The sequence below is a fragment of the Mesocricetus auratus genome, unplaced genomic scaffold, assembly GCF_017639785.1.
Source record: "Mesocricetus auratus isolate SY011 unplaced genomic scaffold, BCM_Maur_2.0 Super-Scaffold_100676, whole genome shotgun sequence".
NCBI lineage: Eukaryota > Metazoa > Chordata > Mammalia > Rodentia > Cricetidae > Mesocricetus > Mesocricetus auratus.
In genome coordinates, this window is record NW_024429266.1 from 114,083,293 (window position 1) to 114,104,916 (window position 21,624).

Here is a 21,624-nt window from a genome sequence, read left to right on the forward strand (position 1 = left end):
GAAAAAGCCCAGTCTCCCTGGTCTCCCAAAGGACAAAGATTTCCATGTCCTTGTTTTAAATGTAGTCAGGAGGGTCACTGGGCCAGGACCTATCCAAACCCTTGTAAACCACCCAGACCATGTCCAAGATGCCATGAAGGAGGACATTGGGGTATTGATTGTCCCCATGTTCCTGGCAGCATGGGGACATTAATCCCAGATTGCCCTTCAACTGACCTCCTTGGTCTGGCCATTGATGACTGATGGGGCCCTGGGTTCCCTTGGCCTGACCACTGCCATCTCTGACAGGGAGTCTCAGGTAACTTTCACAGTATCGGGTCAATATTATCTCCTTCCTTCTGGACACTGGAGCCACCTTTTCAGTCCTGATACAGTTCTGGGGACCCACCACTCCTTGTTCCTCTGCTGTTGGAGTAGGGGGACAGCCTTTCCAGGCTCACCAAGCCCTGCCACTTAGCTGTATCTTTAAGGGTATCCCCTTACCCATTCCTTCCTAGAGATACCAACCTGTCTCATTCAATTGCTGGGAAGGGACCTTCTAGCCAAAGTGGGAGCCTCTGTCTTTTGCTAACCCCATCCGCTTGACCCCAGGTTCGCTAGCCATTCCCCTTCCATCCCAAACCACATGATCTGACACACTTCTTCCCTTACCATCCTCTCAGGTAGATCCTCAGGTATAGGACACCCCAAACGCCTCTATAGCCAAGCATCACACCCTTCTCATCATTCAACTACAAAACCCCACCAAGTATATAACCAAGGCTCAATACCCACTTTCACTCCAAAGTCTCAGGGGAATTAAACCCCTCATCTGCAGTCCACCTGTGACTCCGTGTTGAGGGATAGGGTCCCAGTGCAGCTCAGACCACGATGGAAAGGTATCCTGGCACTCCGGAGCCAAAGAGTATCACAGGTCACAGTAAGCATAGCAGCTTACAGCCCTGCTCCAGGGAAAGGCTTCCCCAGTGTAACAGCTTTGCTCTGGTTGTTACAGCTGGGCTCTGGTTCACAAGAGTGTAACTCCACTTTGCTAAGGGAAGGTTTCCCCACTGAAAGTGTACAGCCCTGCTCCAGTCTGCTCTACTCAGCTCCATTCTGGCAAATGAAAGTCTCACCCAAACCTCATTTATTGGGAGGGAAGAATCCAGGAAAGCGGCTGCTGCCTGAGTAGGGCAGCCAGAAGCTGAGCAGGCACAGGGTTTATATAGGGCTTCTTAGGGATGGAGTTTTTCCAGGGTGATTGGTCAGATTTCAATCCCTGAGCTCAGATATGCTAGATCTCGTGCTCAGAGATTGGTTGGTTTCCTGCTTAAGATCAGAGGCCGATTTGGCTCTGATTTCAGGGTCAAAGTGTGTTTCTTTCACTGGTCCTTTTTAGCCTCTTGGCTCTAGTTTTAGGGCCAGGGTGCATTTCTTTCACTGGCTCTGATTTCAGGGACAAAGTGTGTTTCTTTGGCACTGGTTTCTGAGTTAGTGCATTTCTTTGGTTCTGGTTGCAGGGCCAAACTGTGTTTCTTTGGCACTGGTTTCTGAGTCAGAGTGCATTTCTTTGGTTCTGGTTGCAGAGCCAAACTGTGTTTCTTTGGCTCTGCTCAGGGTGTGTTTCTTTGGCTGGCCCCTTTTCCTCTACAATGTGTGCATGCTGAACGTTCAAGATTCATCTTTCCCACTGACTTGACATACTTTTTATTGCAGTTCTATAGTTTGGAGAGCCAGTCTACCTTCAATTAACTGGGAATTTAAATTCTACCCCCCTCTTTGTTTCTTTTGGGACTGGTTCTCTACATAAACCTGCTTTCCTGGAACTCACTATGTAGACCAGGCTGGCCTTGAACCCACAGAGATGAATTTTACCTTTTTTACCCATTATTTTGTGAAAACATTTAAAGAGATTGTTGACATATTAATTTTATTAAAGCATTATACGTTCTATAGTTGTCTGTCAAATCTTCAATATTTGCATTTTTTCAACTTTTCATTTCTCACAAAATGATGATGTAAATTTTGTTTACACACCGATTTTCCTGGTTTTGGAAAACTTCTTCAGAGTACACTTTGAAGATGAGACTAAAGACTGATTTTTTTTCTGGTTCTGATATTTTGTTGACAAACTGTTAAATGTTTTGAGAAGTCAGGACATTATTTTGGTCCCTCTGACCAGATCCTAACTTAAATTCTTAAAAACACAAACCTCATTAATGTTATTATGGCTCAATATAGAAACAGAATCCAGCCAAATGCAGGGCATTCTGTGACATATTTTATTTTCTTGCAAGAGGCTTGGATTTGAAGGGAAGAGGGAATATCTCAATTATGGAAATAATGGGCATTGTGGCCATAGAACTGATGTCTCATCCCAAGTTGTATTTTATCCCTGAGATCTTTTTGTTCTTCTTGGATGGAATTATGCAAACGCTTCTGTGCCATGGACTTTGAAAATGAGTTCCTAAGATCTAGCAGGTTGGTCTGAGGCTTGGGCACTCCGGCTCCAGGAATCCATCCCAAAATAGATCTTGTTTCTTCATTGCTTTCCATGTCCATGCCCAGAAAGTCTGGTTTACTTAAACAGCTGCCAAAATTGAAATCATCCATATCTGTTCTGTGTTGTAGAATATTAGACTTACTGAGGCGAGCAGGGCTCTGACACATAGTATAGGGGTCACGGAAGGCAGATTTAAGTGGTTCGTAGTCAATGTAATGGTTTGACTTAGAGTGGGATATGGATAGAGGCTTCGCCTCCAGCTGTCTCCAGTACAAATCATCTGTCTTTTTAGTGTCTGTGATTTTTGGAAATGATTTTAGGTCATAAAGATTTGTCAGGTCTTTTGCTGGATAACAAGTTGGGAGTGTATAGGTAGACATCAAGCCTTGTTTCTCCTTAATCTTCTCTTCGATGTCCTGGTTTTTATGGGTAACTCCAGGCAGGAGGTTATCATTCATTGCCATCATTTCTGTAGAACTTGGTATGAACGTATGGAAGGTGCACAAAACTCTAGGGGTGCAATCTGGACAGGAAGGCAGTCCTTGCTGTACTGTAGCCTCCAGGGGTCGCTGGTTCTGAAGAAGTCGCGCAATTCGACCTTCCAAAGGTCTGGAAGGTTTTAAGGTAGGATGGAATTTTTCTTGCTATACCAGTGGAATAAAGGGGAGAAAATAAGCTGATTAATAAACATAGCATTATGATGACATGGCCGCTACAAGTGGCAGGCCAGTCCCATCCCCTTTCACTGTTAGTAAGTAGGGGGTGATGGACGTGCACACACTAAGATTCCTTGGTGTTTATTTGAATACACTGAAAACTGGGCTCAAGTAAATACATTTTTTTACTGGCTTTTGGTAAAATGGACAGTATATATGTTTTACTTGGCTGTAGACGAGCTTTCCTATGTGGGAATTCTTGGCTTTCAAACTTTCAAAGATACAGAAGGATTCACTAGGCTAAAACTTAAAACTTATGAGATCAAGATTGCATTAACTATCCTGTGCAATTGCTTAAACCATGTAGGTAGACAAGGCAAGGGTTCTTTTTTTTTTTCCTCCCCAGACAGGGTTTCTCTGTATTGTTTTGGAGGTTGTCCTGGAACTCACTCCGTAGATCAGGCTGGCCTCGAACTCAGAGAAATCCACCTGCCTATGCTTCCCGAGTGCTGGATTAAAGGCGTGTGCCATCAATGCCCAGCAACGCAAGGGTTCTTAAGTCTGGGTTGAATTAGAATTACCTTCAAGCTGGCAGCAAGTGGAATCCTAAGCTTTAGTTGTAAAACTAGGACTTGGAAGGTCTACAGTAGGGTTCTGGGATCCCTTTCTTTGGAGAGGATATGTAAAAGAACAAATGTAGTTCAGTTGGTTGATTACTTTCTTAGACTCTTGGGTTCAGTCTGCCGTACCTCATAAAACATTAGGGAAACAGATACCGGACTGGGAGTTTAAGGTCCTCCTGGGCTATATAGAAAGTCTGAGGCCAGCCTGGGCTACATGACAACCAATGCTTTTTTTTTAAAGTGGTGATAAAATAGTAACAGTAGAATGGACTTAAAGCATAAGGGATTTTGTATCATCCCTTTGGATTATTCGAGTTGGAGGAATTTCCATACGGATCATTAATAGTTATAACCTTTAGCTAATCAAATTTTAGTAAATATACTATGAGGCAAAGAAAGACCTCAGCGTTATGATAGGTTTACTACATCTGTCATTAAAGAAAAGGGCATCAGGCTTTAATAGTATCTGCTCTATGAGCAACAGCTTTTAGTACTCCTTTCTCTTGATCTGTCACAGGTTGGCTTTGAACTGTTTGTATATGCGGCTGAGCATGACCTTCAACTGCTGAACCTATCACCTCCACTTGTCTGGTTCTGGAATTACAGGTATGTGCCACCATGCCTGGTTTCTGAGACATTCAGAATCAAACCAGGATTTCGTGCATGCTAAGGTAGGACACTACCAACTGAACCCTCTAACTCTCGTACTTGCACTTCATTCTGAAGAAAGTTTCACAGGGATTTTTATCACCACTAAATACGCTTTCATGGAGTTGGTCTGTATGTTGAGCATACCTCAGTGTGAGAGCATATATCTAATCCAACAATTAAAAGCCCCATGGTGGCTGATAAAACACAGGTTATTGACCCAATTCAGGTCATGCTTATGCTAATATAAAATTAAAGGGTTCAGTGTGATCTAAAAATTATCCACATTTTCATATGCTTATAGTTTTACATGTATTTCCACAATTATATCTTTGAAAATTATGTTTTCAAAATTTATATTTATAGAGCATAAACCAACATATGAATATTATATTCTCTGTATAATTGATCTAACAGATAATATATTTTATTACAGGGCTTGATAATTTCTTTCAAGCCATTTATATAATCAATTCTCTATTGATATAGGCAAAAAAATTATTGGCTTTTTATTGTAATTCAGCCAACTCTCAATTATTCTGATTACCAGGAAGAAGTCATTACTTTCTTCAAAAGTAATGGAATGTGTAAGATCACAAATCTGCAAAGATCCAGAATTTATTAGGAATCATGATATTACTAGCTAAACTTTATTCATCATAAGCAAATTGTTTTGTGATTTTATCAATAGTATCATGATAGAAAACATGTTTAAAATATAGTACTGTGAAGAAGTTTTGTTTTTCCAAATAGTGACAAGGGTATCCAAATCAGTTCCAATAAATTCAGAGTTATCTTTCAAAACCAATTAGATTTTCTTTTTGCTTGGTTGGTCACCAATATTCACGACACAAAACACGGGAAAAGCAAGGCGACAAGGGCTGGATGTTCTCCCCCAAATAACTGAGTTGACTGCAATTACTTACAGGCTGCGGGTCAAATCCTATCTGTCCAGTTAGGTCTGCCACCTCCTTTTCATGGTAATCATCCAGCTCAAGGGGGCTCATGGGCCCCAGACCTTAATGGAAACATTGTCTTATTATTTTGGCAGAGTAAATGAAGAATAGCTATTAAACTACTCTTTATGTAGGAAAACCTACCCATTGTCTTTATCATATAAATTAGAATCAATAAAATATAAAGCAGCCCCACCTCCCTGCTACCCACTCAAGAGAGAAACTGAGGTCTCCCACTAATTCAGATTTTTTGTTGTTGTTGTTGTTTTCTTGAGACAGGGTTTCTCTGTATTGCTCTGGAGCCAGTCCTGAAACTCACTCTGTAGACCAGGCTGACCTCGAACTCACAGAGATCCACCTGCCTCTGCCTCCCTAGTGCAGGGATTGAAGGCGTGCGCCACCAACGCTCAGCTGGATTAGTTTTTATAGCAAGTAACAGGACAGAACACCAGAAGATGCTCGTGACGGACAGACAGTATTTGCTGAGTGTTCATTGTACTAGTGTGAGCTCATACCTGTGAAGTCATTCATGTATGAAGTGATCCAGTGGGACCTCTCGAGATTTCTTTGTATATTGGCATCCTTTGCAGTGTCCACAACATCCCATGGATTCAAAGATGAGTTAGGAGCAAAGGTTTTAGGAGGTTTGGGGTAGAATATTGGCTTGTTTTTCTCAACACATTTAGGAAACTAGAACACGAACATAAAAAGATTGCTGTTATTAACTGTATCTACCTGAATAAGTGCTGGTTCACTGTCCCAGCAGGCAAGCAGTTGAGGTAACTTTCCTTATTAATTACCATAGTCAAGCCAGGCATGGTGGCTGTAACTATAACCACATTTTATCAAAAAGACACTAACATCTCTTCTGAAAGTCTCTGAGAACTTAGAATATTCTCCTTATACTACAATTTCATTAGGCATACAGAGGGTTCTGTGCACTTCTGACTGACTTGACTCACAGAGGCTGTTTGTCTTCTGTCCCTGAAAGGAAACTGCATGATGTCGACTACAGCTTTCTAACCTAGGGTTAAGTCACTCAAATTCCAATAGAATGGCCATTCTTTATATATAGCTGACATCTTAGTTTCTAGTCTCTAAAGAGGTGTGCATGTAAGCGTGCTCCGTGCATTTTAGTCAGTGCCTGGATGTACATATTTGTGGCAGGAAAGATGGATCTTCTAAAGCAAATGTTCCAGGAGTACACTGGCCAGGACAACAAGAGGGGGTAAATGCAAATGACCACCGTTGTTTTTAAAAGGCTAAGACAAACCGCTTGGAAGTTCACTGGAGGTTCTAACTGAAAGGAGAAGTGAGGCCAGAAGCAGGATGCAAAGAGGGAGCCGAGGTGGGTCATGTCCTGTCATGCCGCAGCAACTAGGCAAGAGATACGGAGACAAAGACCTGCAGAAGCAGAGGCAGGGAGGAGGTGGGCCGTATGGAACATTATGAACATGATGTCACTTGTTGCCTGCAAGCCAAGCCCACCTTTAATATTTGCAGGGTTTGGGGTTTAAAGCCCAGATGGAAACCTACTATTTGTCTAAACAGTTCACCTGAAATTAACAAACTACTGCCTACTTTGACGAGCCACTTTAACAACCTGGAAAGCCAGTCCCGAATTCAAGCTTGTTAGTCTGTTACACGTTTTGCACCGAGACATGGTGGCTCAGGAAGGGCCAGGCGATGCGCGTAGCCTCAGGTCTTCTACTTCCTCCATCACTCCCATCACTCCCGTCCATCCAGTAGTCATCTCGGGCTACCCGTTTATCCTAGAGCTGCATACAGGCTGGGGATTTATCAACCTTTAAAGATGGATGCAAAGGAGAGTCCCTAGACTGGTGTGGAGTGGGAAGCGAGAACTCATGTTGCAGGTGGCGGCAACCTCCTTACTTGTAAGGTCCCAGCACCACAGGAAGGGGCACAGCAAGAGGAGGGGCAAGGAACACTCACCAACGACCCCCCGCCTGGTGACAATGTTGCTAGCATTCTTGTAATGTCGAGGCAACTCTCATTTTAGGCAAGTGGAGACCTCATGTAAAAGGTATTTGTGAGTCTGTCTCAAGAAATATTAAATAACTAACTTTATATACCATTACTCAATCTATGGCTTGCTTACTCAGGGGTAAAGAAAGCCCCTTTAAAAATATCTATTTGACACTGGTGGTGTGGTGGTGGCGCACACCTTTAATCCCAGCACGTAGGAGGCAGAGGCAGGTGGATCTCTGTGAGTTTGAGTCCAGCCTGGTCTACAGAGTGAGTTCCAGGATAGCCAGGACTGTTACACAGATAAACCCTGTCTTGAAAAAGCAAAAAAGCAAACTATTTGACATAACTATTAAATTGATTTGTGTGTATTTAAACATATGTTTCCTTTCTTTGAGTTTATGTATACCATCTCTGTGAAGGACCCCACAGGAGCCAGAAGAGGGTGTCGGGTCCCTGGAACTGGAGTTACAGGCAGCTGCAGACGCTGGGAAACAAAGCCCTTGTGTTTCCTTATCTTTTTCATTATTTGCAGAACTAGCTTACTTGAAAAACCGTAGACCTTCTTCAAATACTGTCCTAAGAGGCTAGGCTAACATACTTTATACTGGCTGAATGAAACACAGTCTAGGACACAAGAAATGAAGTAGGAAATGCAAGATATAGTTCATCTGAGGTGTCTTGGCAGGAGTTTAATAACCAGGAAACACTTGAGTCGGAGTGTGCTAAGGGGACGCTATTCTGAGGGGCGAGTGAGGGAGAAGCAGTCATGACAGGTGTTCAGTGGGGAAGGGTAGGACCAGTGTAGCGCGTGTGCCTGACACAGGTAAGCACAGGCAGGCAGGACTCCCTATTGCTGGCTCATGTCTCCCTAGGACACACTTCGGCTTACAAGAGGGATGTTAGGTTTTCAGCAGAGCACATGAAGTACATGCAGCGTAGTAATTTGTGCGTGTGTGACCAGAGGTCAGGTGTCCTACTTGTCACACTACAGACAGGGTTTCTTACCCAGCCTGGAGCTAGCCCAGCATCTAGAGCCTCAGCGACCTTCCTACCTCTGTCCCATTCTCAGCACAGACAGGGTCACGGGCTTGCACATACCACATGTGGCTTTTTGTTGTTTTTCAAGCCAGGTGTTCTCGGTAGCTATGGAGCCAGTCCTGGAACTTGATCTGGCTTTTTATGTTGAGAGCTGGGATATGAACTCGGGTCCCCGCACTTGTGCAGCAAGTGCTCTTACCTGCTTAGCCATCTTCCTAGGACCATAGCTCAATAATCTTTAATAAGCACTTACTAAGTCTGTACTTACTAATATAGAATTATGTAGAAAGTTCTGAGGGCTCTTTACTGGGCACCAAAGCTCCATAAATCTCCATTAAAATATTAGTAAATCACATAGTGGTGATATAGTAAATTAAATTTTAAAACTTTTCCTTTTGGTTGTGCTTTAGTGTAGAATGATAAGGTTTACTCAGGTTTAGCAAGGGAGTAATAGAAGGCTTATTGTAGATACAACACCACCCTCTGGATCGACTTTAGCATTTTCAGACACTAGTTCTTTATTGAAGATTATTTCATTTAATTACACCACCACACTAATAAATTATAATTGTGAACTTTGATTATTTACATACGGAATGAAAAAAGACACAAACGGGAAAAATGAAGTGGCAGATTTTTCTGGCATCTGGTTAGGACAACGGAAGGAAGGACTTAGGGGAAGGGAGCACGCAGGAGCGTGGAAGAGCATTGCCGTTGAGTGAAAGTGTTAGGTATGCCAGTTTCCTGGATACTCAGGGGTCACTTAACCTGAGCAGGTGGGAGATGGATGGAGGCAGCATGGAGAGACATACCTTGTTTGATAAGTGACATTTATTTAAAAGGTTTCTTATGTGCTTGCCAATTTCTTTATGGCCATTCAAGGATAAATCTACCTTCCAGGTGCAATGGTGGAGTGACAGCTGTCCAGGGAATGAGACTACTGGAGGCAGGTGAACATTTTCAGCTGGAAAGAGGAAGCCAGGTGGCTCCCCTGCTTCACATGATGAAACAAGTGAGCCTCTTTTAAAGAGAAGCCAAGGCTCTGTCCAGATACTTAGACTTAAGGAAAACTGTTTTGCAATGAACATTAAATTAATAAATAGGCTTGACAAGACTTTGAAAATTGTTTAAATTAAGTTTAAAGTTAGGGAAGCATGTGTAATTTCTTTCTTGGCCTTCAAAAGATGATTACAAAGTACATCTCATCCTAAATACTTTTTATATCACAAACCTAATATAAGTGCACTCTGTCCCTGAGAACTAAAAGGGCAGCGGGATTAGGCACCTCAGCAAATAGTGGCACACACAGCTCAGAATAATCAAATATTAAAACTTGCTATGTTTGCCAACTGTAAAGGAAAAGGATGCATGCCTGGCTGTGTAATGCCTGGCTGGCAACAGCCAGAGAGGAGCCCTCGGAAGGAAGAGAGAGGTGACAGCCGGCAACCTGGTGTGAGCACAAGTACTCAGTAACGACTCTGGAAAACAGTCAGGCCGGCCGAACACAGGGATGCTGTGGGGTGGGAATGACGGCCTTGCTCTGTGAGCCCGATAGTATAAGTTTCCATGTGTATCAGAGGGAATGAGGACAAGACGGCATTCAAAGTACTCTATTAAAAACTAAGTCCAGCCGGGCGTTGGTGGCGCACGCCTTTAATCCCAGCACTTGGGGGGCAGAGGCAGGCGGATCTCTGTGAGTTCCAGGCCAGCCTGGTCTACAAAGTGAGTTCCAGGACAGCCTCCAAAGCAATACAGAGAAACCCTGTCTCGAAAAACCAAAAAAAAAAAAAAAAAACAAAAACAAAAAAACAAAAACAAAAACAAAAAAAACAAAACAAAAAAAAAACAAAAAACAAAAAAAACAAACTAAGTCCAGGGGCCAGTGAGATGGCTCAGTGAGCAAAAGTGCTTGCCATGAAGCCTAACAACCTGAGTTTCATCTCAGAATCCTTGGAAGGAGTTTTCTCTGACCTCCACATGCATACACACAGACACACAGACACACAGACACACACCACTAATTTGCCAAAAGTAATTGTATTTATTATAATCTTACTATACACTGATATGGTGGTGCTGGAGATATCCATATGCATCTCTGTCTTGGAACAAACCTTCCAAGTACATTTTATCACTATCTGGCTTCATCTAATAGAACACTGAGGCACTGAAGAGATAAATGTATCTGTTACCCAGGTCATGGAACTGGTAGGCTTTAGAACCAGAAACTGAGCTACTTTGGATGCTTATCAATGTTAATCACACTTTCTTGATGGTTTACACAGGAGTTTCTCTTTGTGGCAGGTAACATGGTAGACAATGCTTATCAGATTATTACCATCATTTCCATGCATGTGGTGAGGAGAAAGCCAGCTATCATTCTACAGTATGAGTCATGAGTCCTTGAACAACCCTGGAGAATGATTTAGTGTTTCAAATGTGCAGCAGAGGGTAAGAGCCACGGCTCGAGTGACAGGAAGGGCTGGTACGGTATAAACTCTTTAAACACAAGTAAAACGCGGGGAGAAGAATGAAGACCTTTGGCCCCTCCTGTCAAGTGAGAGGAGGGAATGGGAGAGGACTAGTTCAGGTTACTACAGAGTTCACAGAAGGTAAAAGACAGGACTGGGGCGGTGGCTCCGTGGTTAAAGTCACGGCTGCTCCTGCAGGGGACCAGGGTTTCATTCCCAGCACCCGATGGCAGCTCCCAGCCCTCTGTACTCCAGTTCCAGGGATACAATGCGCCTTTCTGACCTCCATAGGCGTCAGACATGCGTGTGGCACACATGTATGCAAGCAGACACCCATACATAGAAAGCCATAACTAGAAGAAGACGGTCAGGGTGTACTTTAAGTAAAGGACTCTGGCCAGCTTGAGTGTGGCAAGCACGGCTCTGGCAGCCTCGCCCTTCTGATCCCCGCTGCCTTGCTACAAGCCATTCCATTACACTCCTAAAGCTAGTCCCCAGGGTCTGTCCCCCTATCTGGCCACTTCTTTCTCCCGAGGCTCACTACCAAGGTCTAGCTGTGGCAGTGCTGAAGTCCAGCAACCAGAAGCCCCTTTGCTTCAGCTAATTAACATGCCAATTAAAATGAACCCCCCCCCAGCCGGATGGTGGTGGCACACGCCTTTAATCCCAGCACTGGGGAGGCAGAGGCAGGCGGATAGGCGGATCTCTATGAGTTCAAGGCCAGGCTGGACCGACAGCCTCCAAAACAATACAGAGAAACCCTGTCTCGTAAAACCAAAAAAAAAAAAAGAAAAAAAAAAAAGAAATAAACACCCCATCCTAACAAGGGCTTCTCCCTTTACCTTTATGAACTGCCATTTTCCTATGGGCCACATTGGGCTCCTCTCTATCCAGAGACAGCTTTTTGTCTCTCTGGGACAAGCACCTTTTCCCCCTCTCCCCCTGCTCTCCTGTCTCCTTCCCCTTCTCCCCTGTCCCCCATCTCCTTTACCACACATCCCAGCCCATTCTCACACAGACCTCCCCTTCTTCTCCTAAAACTCACACCTGCAAGGTCATTGGCTGTTGCTTTTCTGCCTGAATCAGAAAGCAGCCACTTTTCCTCCCAGTTTAATAAAGGATCTCTCTGTGAAAACAGGTGTTTGGCCATGGTTTGTGTCTAGTTCGGGTCAAGGAGAAAGCCCTGCTATTGGGGGTGTCCTCCAGTACCCCCCATCTAACTCAGTTATCAGTTTTATTTTTGTTGGTGCAAAACTTGATTAAAGTTGGGAATGAGCCTGAAGAATAATGAAAAAGTTGAGAACTGAGACTAGTTAGGACAGATCATAAAGGTGAGACTAAACATTAGACGTGAAAAATGACAAAGCCAGTGGAAAGCGCGTAGGAAGCACTGCGTGTGAGGGGCGTGGCACGGTGCGCGGCTTCCGCTCCCAGCACTGCATACAGCCAGTGCGGTGTCACACACCCACAGTCCTGGGAAGGAGGCAGGAGCAGCAGGAGCTCATCCTTGGCAATGTGCCAAGGACAATACCAGTCTGGGCTCTGGGAGACCCTGTTACAAACACACAAACAACCCCCCACACACAAAATACAAAAACACTGTGGAAGATACAAACACAGAATACTCTCTTCTCAAAGAAGTTGTAATTCAGGTGGTGGGCAATAAAATCAGAGTGGAAAGTTATTGACTATAGGGTATGGTAGGTGTTAGTAGAGAAGAAAATTCCTGCTGGACTAACAATGTCTTATCTAGTATTTTCCAGTTTTTATATTATTCCATGTTTGTAGGCCAGCTTTACTGACATCATACAGATAATTAACCAAAGCTCAAAAAGAAACAACATGCCTCCCTTGTCACGGTGACAGCAGATGCGAACAATGGACAGATACTAACTAGAACAACCGTCTCCTGACTTGGTTCCCAGGTATGCTTCAATAGAAACAAACTGTTTAGTGGAGGCCTGGGAAATGAGCAAACTTTAGACAGGCAGAAAGGCCCTTGAAGTGGGCAGTGCATGAGCTGAGTCTACTCAGGGAACAGCAGAGGAGGGAGGAAGTAAAGTTGCTCCCAGAAGGCCTTCCTAACTTACAGTGTTGGCTTTATTTCCCTGTGGGCATCGAGGAACCCAGAGAGAGTGACATGAAGAAAGCACGTGGTAGAGACTTCCAGTATCAGAACATGAAATAATGGGGCCGTTGCGAGAATAACCTCTGATATTCCTGTTTACCTGAAAGCATCAGGTCCTGTGATATCTTTTATTTATTTGCAAGACATTAAAAATAACAGTTTAATTTTAAATAATTTAAAAGAGAAAAAAATCAGAGACCCATTTAAAATAATTGTGTAAAGGGTTCTTTTAGACATACTTCAGAACACAACAAGAACTGTTTGTTGACAGCTGTGTGTCACTCCTGTGACCACATGTGGCCCAGCACCATGGTTTTCCAGGTAAAACTCAGATGTTTCCAACCTTCCATTATTAACTGCTTACCTTGCTAACAACTTCTTGGGTGCAAGGAGCTACTATATGGAAGGAGCTGACACTGCCTCCGAGAAAGCACTTGGCTGGCAAATGGTAGTTGTTATTATTTTCTAGTGCCTAGATGTGTTCTCTCAGGATTGAAAATTTCCCTTTTATCTATGTGGAGTTCTGTACAGAGGTGAAGAGCAGAGACAAACCTCACAAACCTGAACTCTAAACGTCCCCAGCTATAAAATGGGCTTGGTGGTAGTGATCTTAAAAAATTACTTTAAGAGATAAATGATATACCTCAAAGTGGTTTTTGTGAAACAGTTTAACATCATGTTTTTTTTAGACGGATACAAATGTACTAATAATGACTGGGATGAAAATGGCTTATGAATCTTTCTAAAGATCTCCCATTTCTTCTATGCATAGTGGAATAACTTTAATTATTTTTCATATTACGAATCACAAGGATGGAGTTAGACAATAGGAAGCATGTGAAATGCAGTCCTTTCTCAGTGTGCCTTCAAGGACACACATACAACTGCTTTTGTCTTTGTTTTATAACTCTGGGAATGTCCAGTAGCTATCCCAAGTATATGAAATCAGCTAATAAGATAAACTCAAACTATATGAAATCAGCCAATAAAATAAAAAGTGCCAAAGTTAAAAGTGCACACTCTTCAACTGAGTTTAAACACATGTGTTTGACAATCCGCATTGTGTATGTACATGTGTGGCAGTGGGCGTGTGTATGTGAAGGGGCATATGCACGCATCCCCATGGAGGCCAGAGGTTAACCCTGGAGGCTTCCTCCATTATTATCCACGTTAGAATTGTACGAAAGGGTCTCCCACTAAATTTGGAGCTCTCTGACTCAGCAAGGCCGGCCGGCCAGAGTCACCTGCGTCCCAGCTTTGTGTGAGGCACTGGAGATCTGAACTCAGGTCTCATGCTTGCAAAGCAAATTCTGTACACACTGAGCCATCTCTCCAGCCCCCACCTTACATATTTTATAAGTGTAGAAGGTAAAAAGGTATTAATTTTGAAAGGTACTTACATCATAATATACACCTTGACCTGGCCAAGTCAATGCTTTTTTCTTTGAATCCATGGGGAAATCGAGCAGTTCATATCTGTAAGGGTTACCTGAAAATTAAAGCAAGAGTAGTTACTCTGAAGAGATCAGAGCAACCCAGACCTGTGGGTGCAACAGGAAACAAGACCCGGTAGAGATGTTGTTTCTATCACAGAGGCTGTGCTTGAGGGCAGCCACAGTGCCTGCACAGTCTCACTGAACTGTGGTGTGTGGCTCAGCGCCTGCAGGTAGCTGCGGTGCCTTCTCTAATACAGAGCTAATAGGTCACTGTATTCTGTTCTCCTTTTTAACTACTGAATTCATGCCAATGATAAGAAGTCATGCAGTTTTTAGTTCAAGTCACATTTTTACCTCTTGTCTTCAAAATCCTTGTATCATAGGCCTTGGTTGGCACCGTAGGAGGAAAAGGCTGCTGCGTGCGGGCTTTAACCCCTGTGTAGAGGTCCTTAGGTGACGTGAAGGTCGGAAACATGGCGCCGCGGCTTGTGTGTGTATGGTAGGGATGTTCTATTGGATATGATGAGCAGATTTCTCTAAGGTTTATTGAGTAAATAAAAACAGAAAGAAGCACAATAAAAAAATCCACCAAATATTTACAGTGTCCTTTGCTGTCACAGATGCTGTTCTGTTCGCTGGGGGGTGGCCCAGACCCTTCCTATACTCAATTTACTATAGACAACGAAATCTTAATATTGCTAGATAACTCAAAACTAATTTAATTAAAAATAATTGTATCTAATTATTAGTAAGCAGTTTTCCTAAATGGCTAATGTAAAGCAGACAGTTACTAATTTTACAGTCTGTAGGACATATACGAAGAACTCTTTGTTGCTCTTAACTTCCACTTTGCGTTTTAAGACAATCCATATATTTTATTTTACAGACACATCTTGAGTACCTGGCCCAGTAATGAAACATCCTAGACTGGACTTCCAACCCAGGCCACTTGCTTTTTTGAGCAATCATCAACAACAGCAACACACACCATTTAGAAATTAAACCAAATTGCCAGCACACTGGAGGAAAAGGTTAAAAAGGCAGAACGATCTAATTTTGCTATTGCTTGGAGAACTGACACAGACTAATCGGAAGTGTAAGAGATGCGTGAATAAGAAGAAATTTGAGACTGAGAGGGCCATAGAACAGAGAATGGTCTTTATAATCAGAATTCAAGACAATAAGACCAGTGTTAGAGGCTTCATTGTGTTTCCTTTCAAAGTTTGTGGGCTGAAATCCTAACTCCAAAGGCCTTATATTGTGAACTAATTGGAAAACAGGATCATTGCACATGTAATTCGGCAAGAGGGGTTGTACTAAAGTGGGGTGGGTCCTAATTTGAAGGCTGTGTGCACAGGGAAGGACACGGAGAAAGCCTCGTGAGGACAGAACTGAGAGGACACATGTACGTGCTAAAGACTGCAGCAGACCTCAGGGCTAGCCGAGAGAGAGCACATTCCCTTCACAGCTCCTAGGAGCTCACCCTCCTACAGCACACTGCTGCACCTCTAGCCTGATACTTAGAAGCTCAGACTCAAAGATGAACCCAAGAAATGAATTCTTCACAGGTTGGTTTTTAATACCAACCCCAACCTTACCCTGGATTCTGACAGCTTTTTGAGTAGCTCTTTGCTTTCACTGAAACACAATTTTGAAACGTTAGCTTAACATTCTCAGTTGGTGCAAGAGAACTTCAGTGGTCCAAGAGCGCCTACTGCTCAGATCTGTTTCCTATGCCAGTTTCTAATAGAAGGAACTCGGATTTCTTGAGGTTCTGGCTGATTCTAGGAGTGGACAGAGAATAAGTAAGATGGCCCAGAAGTATGAATCTTACGGTGCCAGAAAGTGAGGGAATATAATAAGGGTTAAAACAAGTCTCCACAGCCCCACTATAGTGTGGGAAATGCTAAAGGAATGCAGGAACAGATTCGAAGAGTGGTTTATGGCCAGCGCAAGACATAAAAATGAGTGGCCTTGGATTAATTCATGAGTTCCTAAACCAAAACAAACATCCACAAGGGTGAAATAAGTGATTAAAGGAAACCACCAGAACCAAAACAAAGCCACCATTCGAAAGAGTGTGTAAAACTCCCATGCAGAATACCAGAAAAAGTTATTCTCTACAGAGACTAAGGTAACCCAGGTTACCCTCAAACTCATTACGTAGCTGACAAAGACCTTAAGCTCACGGTCTTCCTGCCTCTGCCTCCAGAGTTCTGGGAAGCAAACCCAGCAGGGCCTTGGGGGCATACTACGCAAGTGCTCTACCATCTGAGCTCCACCCCAGCCCTAAGTAATTTGTGGACGTGCTTTGCTCTTAGGGGGTAAGTGCAGAATTCCAGATGCCTTCTGCACACACCCGCTTTCCTCTAAGAGCACAACGTGGAAGGAAGGAAGGAGTAACCGCAGCCAGTGATCAAGGAACACGACAGCAGTCACCTGAGTGGGGTAGGCCAGCATACAAACTGCACGTGTCTCTGCGCTTCCTCCTCACCACACACCACTCCAGTCTCACCGTAAACATAACTCAGCCAATGCCATTGGGGCCATTCTACAAATATTCTGTAACCCTCAACACTTAAGAATAGCAAAGCAAGGAAAATCTAAGGAGCTGTCCCAGGCTCGAGGCACCCGAAGAGACCTGCCAATAAATGCAACAGGCTGTTCTAGGTGCAGTCCCGGGACAGAAAAGGGCAGCCTGCAAAAGCGGTCAGATCTGAAGTGTGGATTCACTAACTACAGTGAACCGCGCCTAGTTCCTTTGCATGCTGCATGAACGTAAGAGGCCCTCAGTAGGGAGAGCAGGGACACATGAGGAAATCTCTGTTTTAACTTCTAACACACAGATAAACTTAAAACTATGGGAAAATAAAAGTCCTTTTAAAAGGACTGACTGGATATAAGAGAAGAGAAATAAAAATATCAGTGTCTTGGACTTGCACCAAACTGTCCTCCAACAGTTAAAACGCAGCTTTTAAGAAGTTTCATCTGTCTCATACCCATCTAAGTCATAAGCAATGCCATCATATTTTTATTATAATTGGGAGGAAAATATAAACTATGTACTTACCCTACTGTTGAATTAAGTGGTTTGGGTAACCTAGAATAAAAGCAGGAAAAAGTCCTAATTTAAACCAGGGCTTTGAAAGGCTTAGACTCCTATCAGAAAATTAAGAACATTAAGAAATATCCTGTGTTTAAACCACGGTGACATGTAGGCAAATTTTTATTGCCTACGATGATAAGAGACATAGTATTTTCACACCTCAGTTGTCTATTGATGGATTTTTTCCATTGGTTCTAATTTAGTCCTGGTCACTAAACCTTTTGCGTTTTTTATTTGCAGGGAAGGTTGGGGGGCTGAGGGCTTCTGTTCTTACCTCCTCTGTCACACTCAGGCAGTAGCAGAGAGTCTGAGAGCCTGATATCAAGTGTGATGCAATTATGTGTCCTAAAGTGACCTGTGTGGCCCGGCTGGGGGGGAGGAGGAGTATATAAGTACTGGGTGTGCTTTGTCCCTTTGCCCGTAGCTGCCAATCTCTCATGGCAGTGAATATTGTGCAACCACCAGAGAGTAGAGGACAAAACCGGGCGACTTCCCAGAGGCATGGATTTTCTGAACCAGCTCTTTCTGTGGTGGTGTATTTACAAACCACCCTGAACCCACAGGCCAAGAGACACCCCAGGGGTCCTGGAAACAAGCCCCTTGCAGAGGGGTAGTTACCCATTGACATCTGATATCAGTAATTATTTTCAGCCTATGCTCATAGGACTCTTAAAGACTTCAGGTATAGAAAATAATCAGGATGTTATCATTTCGCAATAAAATAAATCAGAAAACTTGGATATACTGTTTAGTGTTTTAGGTATCTTCCATACTGGATATACTCACAAGAAAGCAGCAAGACATATAATTATATTATTCTACAATGACAATAACGTTTTAATCTGTATTTGGATTCTGTGGGTGTGAACTGAAAAAAGTCATTTCCTGTCTTCCAGCTACGTGGCTGAGGCAGAAATATGGGGGTGCAGGAGTGATGAATATGTGGATCCAGAGGATTTAGTATTGCTAGACTGGTTACTATATATAAATAAAGCATAAGTTGGCATCTAAAATGTCCCATGTGGCAAAATTTGCTATATTTCATGACTAAAACAGACTTGATTCAAAATGAAAAAAATTAGAAAGGAAGTATTTTTTAAAAAATTAAAAAGTTTAAAATATACAAATCAAATTACCAGATGGTCAGAGACAGAATTTTCTTGACATCAATTCCTTAATTTTTGTCATGTTTGAGTTAATGAAACTCAATGGGTAAAGCTTGGGCAAACACAAAGTTTGGCTCCCTCTAGTGGTTTAGTCCTTTATTGCATTAGCTTCTTGGAACTAATCTTAAGGGTTCAGTGTTAACTTCAGGTTTTCTGTAATATGTTGTATGTTCTTTGTACATGGATCTAGGTTCCATAAGGTCATGGCATTTTATTTTTATTTTAAAATAAATACATTTCAGTATACATAAGACATAATTTAAAAATGACAATTTAATATGATGGAAAACATTACCTTAAATGAAGATGAATTAATAAATACCCCTTATCCATAAGGAGACAGTGATTTTACCATGAGTAGGTGATTATAATAACCCATCTCCATATAAAAATCCCAATTTTGTTCAGGGACCTCGTCATTTTCAGTGCATCTTTAAAAGCATCTAACAGCCCCTTACTAGCTGGAGTAGGAGAAGGCAGGGGCGTGGTCCATGGTGACCTGCCCTGCTCTCCAGTAGCCCTTGGTTTTCACAGGCTTGTTTAAAGACCACAATCATCTTTTGGTCCGTTTGTTTCCATCTGTTTAGTGCTGATTTCTGGAGCTGACGATCTTTAGTATGAAGGAGGAAAGGGTTGTTTCTATGAAAGGGCTTCAAACATTCCCCCACACTTCATTTGCAGTTAAAGCACCTGTGACCTCACACAGCGCAGCCCCAGCCCGGGACTTACAGAGAGTCGTTTCCGTAGACATCACTCTTCTTGTTCTGTGTCAGGTAGTAGAACTGCTCGATAGGAAGCTTCCTGCAGAGAGCAGACTCAAGTGAGCACACTTGTACTCAGCAGACACCCCCACGGGACGGCAAAGGACAGACAGGCGACCAGACATGAGGACACAGAAGCTCCGTATCAAATACACAAAAGGCCAAGTCAGTCGAAAAGTAACAAGTGAGCAGAATGGGAAAACTTCACCATCCCAACTTAGCACTTCAAAGGAGATGGTCTCAGTTATAGCGAAACCTAAACAGCAAAAGAGGGCTGGCAGACACCTATCAGCTCACAAGCAGCACGCCGAGGTTACGTAAACATAAGGTTTTTATTGTTGTTGTTTGGTTTTTGTCAGTTGATAAACTTTGTATCTGTTTCATCTTTTATACATTAGAAGTTTTTTTGTTTGTTTGTTTGTTTGTTTTAGGAGACCGGGTTTCTCTGTATTATTTTGGAGGCTGTCGGTCCAGCCTAGCCTCGAACTCACAGAGATCCGCCTGCCTCTGCCTCCCGAGTGCTGGGATTAAAGGCGTGTGCCACCAACGCCTGGCTCCCATTAACTTTTAAATACCACCATCAAGAAAAAGCTCACAAATCTTTTAGCTCACAGAGTACTACAGATCTAGTTAACAGCTTTTTATCATTTGACAGTAGTTTCATGAAGAATATACTTATTCTTAAATAGAAAAATCAACCATTTTGCTACTTGTCTAAACTTATAAAAAAGAGCATTGTGAGAGTGAAAACAAGACTATGCCTTTTTCATTGCTGTTGATTTTATTCCTTCAGTGAGAGGATGAATGGGAGATAGCCGACCCCACTTAGAATTTCCGAAGCTCACACACAATGGTTGGGTGAGTATGCTGGAATCCCTTTAGAGTTTTCCTTAGATAGTCATGTCAGGAAGGGCTGGGAGAGCCATGCTGTCTCCCGCAGCATGACTGCGCTGCAGACAGTTACCCTGCCTTTAGTTTTGCTCTTTCTAGTCTTTCACTTCAGATCGCCTCACCGTGTCTTTTTCTTAAGGGCAGGTACCTGTAGAGTTACTGAGGAAGGAAGGAGCCTTACCCTGTCCTAGTCTGCTGTCTGGTGCTGCCATAAGTGCTGACCAAACCCAGCCGGGAAGAAGGGTTCATTACTTCTCACAAGTCAGAGCCCATCATTAAGAGAAGCCAGGGGTGGGAGTCAAGCAAGAGCAGAGGGAGCAGTGAAAGGAGCCACAGAAGAGCGCTGCTCCCCGCTCATGCTCAGCCCGCTTTCTTCCACACCCAGGACAACCTGCCTAGAGTGATGCTGCCCAGCGGGCTGGGCCATCCCCATCAATCATTAATCAAGAAAATGCTCAGTCAGGAGCACACACCTTTAGTCCCAGCACTCGGGAGGCAGAGGCAGGAGGATCTCTGTGAGTTCGAGTTCCAGGACAGGCTCCAAAGTGACACAGAGTAACCCTGTCTTGAAAAACAAACAAACAAGAGAGGGAGGAAGGGAGGAAGGGAGGGAGGGAGGGAGGGAGGGAGGGAGGGAGGGAGGGAGGGAAGAAGGAAGGCTCGCACACATTCCCACAGGTCAACTGGATAGAAACAATTCCTTAATTGGAGTTCCTCTCTCACAGCTGTTAAGTTGACAAAACAAACAAACAAACAAACAACCCCCCCCCAAAAAAACCCAGCACATATCCCTGCAAGGAGGGGGTGAATTGTGCCACTATAGAACCCCAACTGAAATGCCCTCCCCATCTAGGGAAAGCGATATGTGGTTTCAAGATATATATATTTTGGTTTTCCGAGACAGAGTTTCTCTGTATTGTTTTGGAGGCTGTCCTGAAACTTGCTCTGTAGACTAGGCTGGCCTCGAACTCACAGAAATCTGCCTGCCTCTGCCTCCCGAGTGCTGGGATTAAAGGTGTGCACCACTAATGCCCAGCATAATTGTACACTTTTAACACACAAATGTTGGGGCCACTGCTGTGCATTCCTCAGGAAGCTATGGTCTGGTTGTTAAGCCACTGCTTGCTATGCTCGTTATGGAGCACATAGAGAATATAGGGTGAACCAACAAAATCAACAGTTGTTTGCATCTGGGGCTTTAGCACCAAACAAACCTGGGGTCAAATCCCTGTTCTACAGATTTCCAATGTCTAGCTCAAGGGAAGAGTGAGTT

General features: G+C 43.3%; 1 protein-coding gene across 2 annotated transcripts in view; it reads right to left on the minus strand.

Annotated features, from left to right (window-relative positions):
- Positions 1–1,892: 1,892 nt before the first annotated feature.
- The window catches only part of CUNH7orf31 (chromosome unknown C7orf31 homolog), a 30,961-nt gene continuing 11,229 nt past the window's right edge, over positions 1,893–21,624 (minus strand). For both annotated transcript variants that reach the window (XM_040738679.1, XM_005085887.4), the window contains exons 4-10: positions 19,429–19,500; positions 17,498–17,527; positions 14,782–14,963; positions 14,392–14,480; positions 5,881–6,055; positions 5,336–5,427; positions 1,893–3,126 (exon numbers count right to left, since the gene is read on the minus strand). In XM_040738679.1, coding sequence (XP_040594613.1) covers positions 2,308–3,126; positions 5,336–5,427; positions 5,881–6,055; positions 14,392–14,480; positions 14,782–14,963; positions 17,498–17,527; positions 19,429–19,500 — 1,459 coding nt within the window. In that variant the 3' untranslated portion in view covers positions 1,893–2,307. The remainder of the gene's footprint in view (positions 3,127–5,335; positions 5,428–5,880; positions 6,056–14,391; positions 14,481–14,781; positions 14,964–17,497; positions 17,528–19,428; positions 19,501–21,624) is intronic.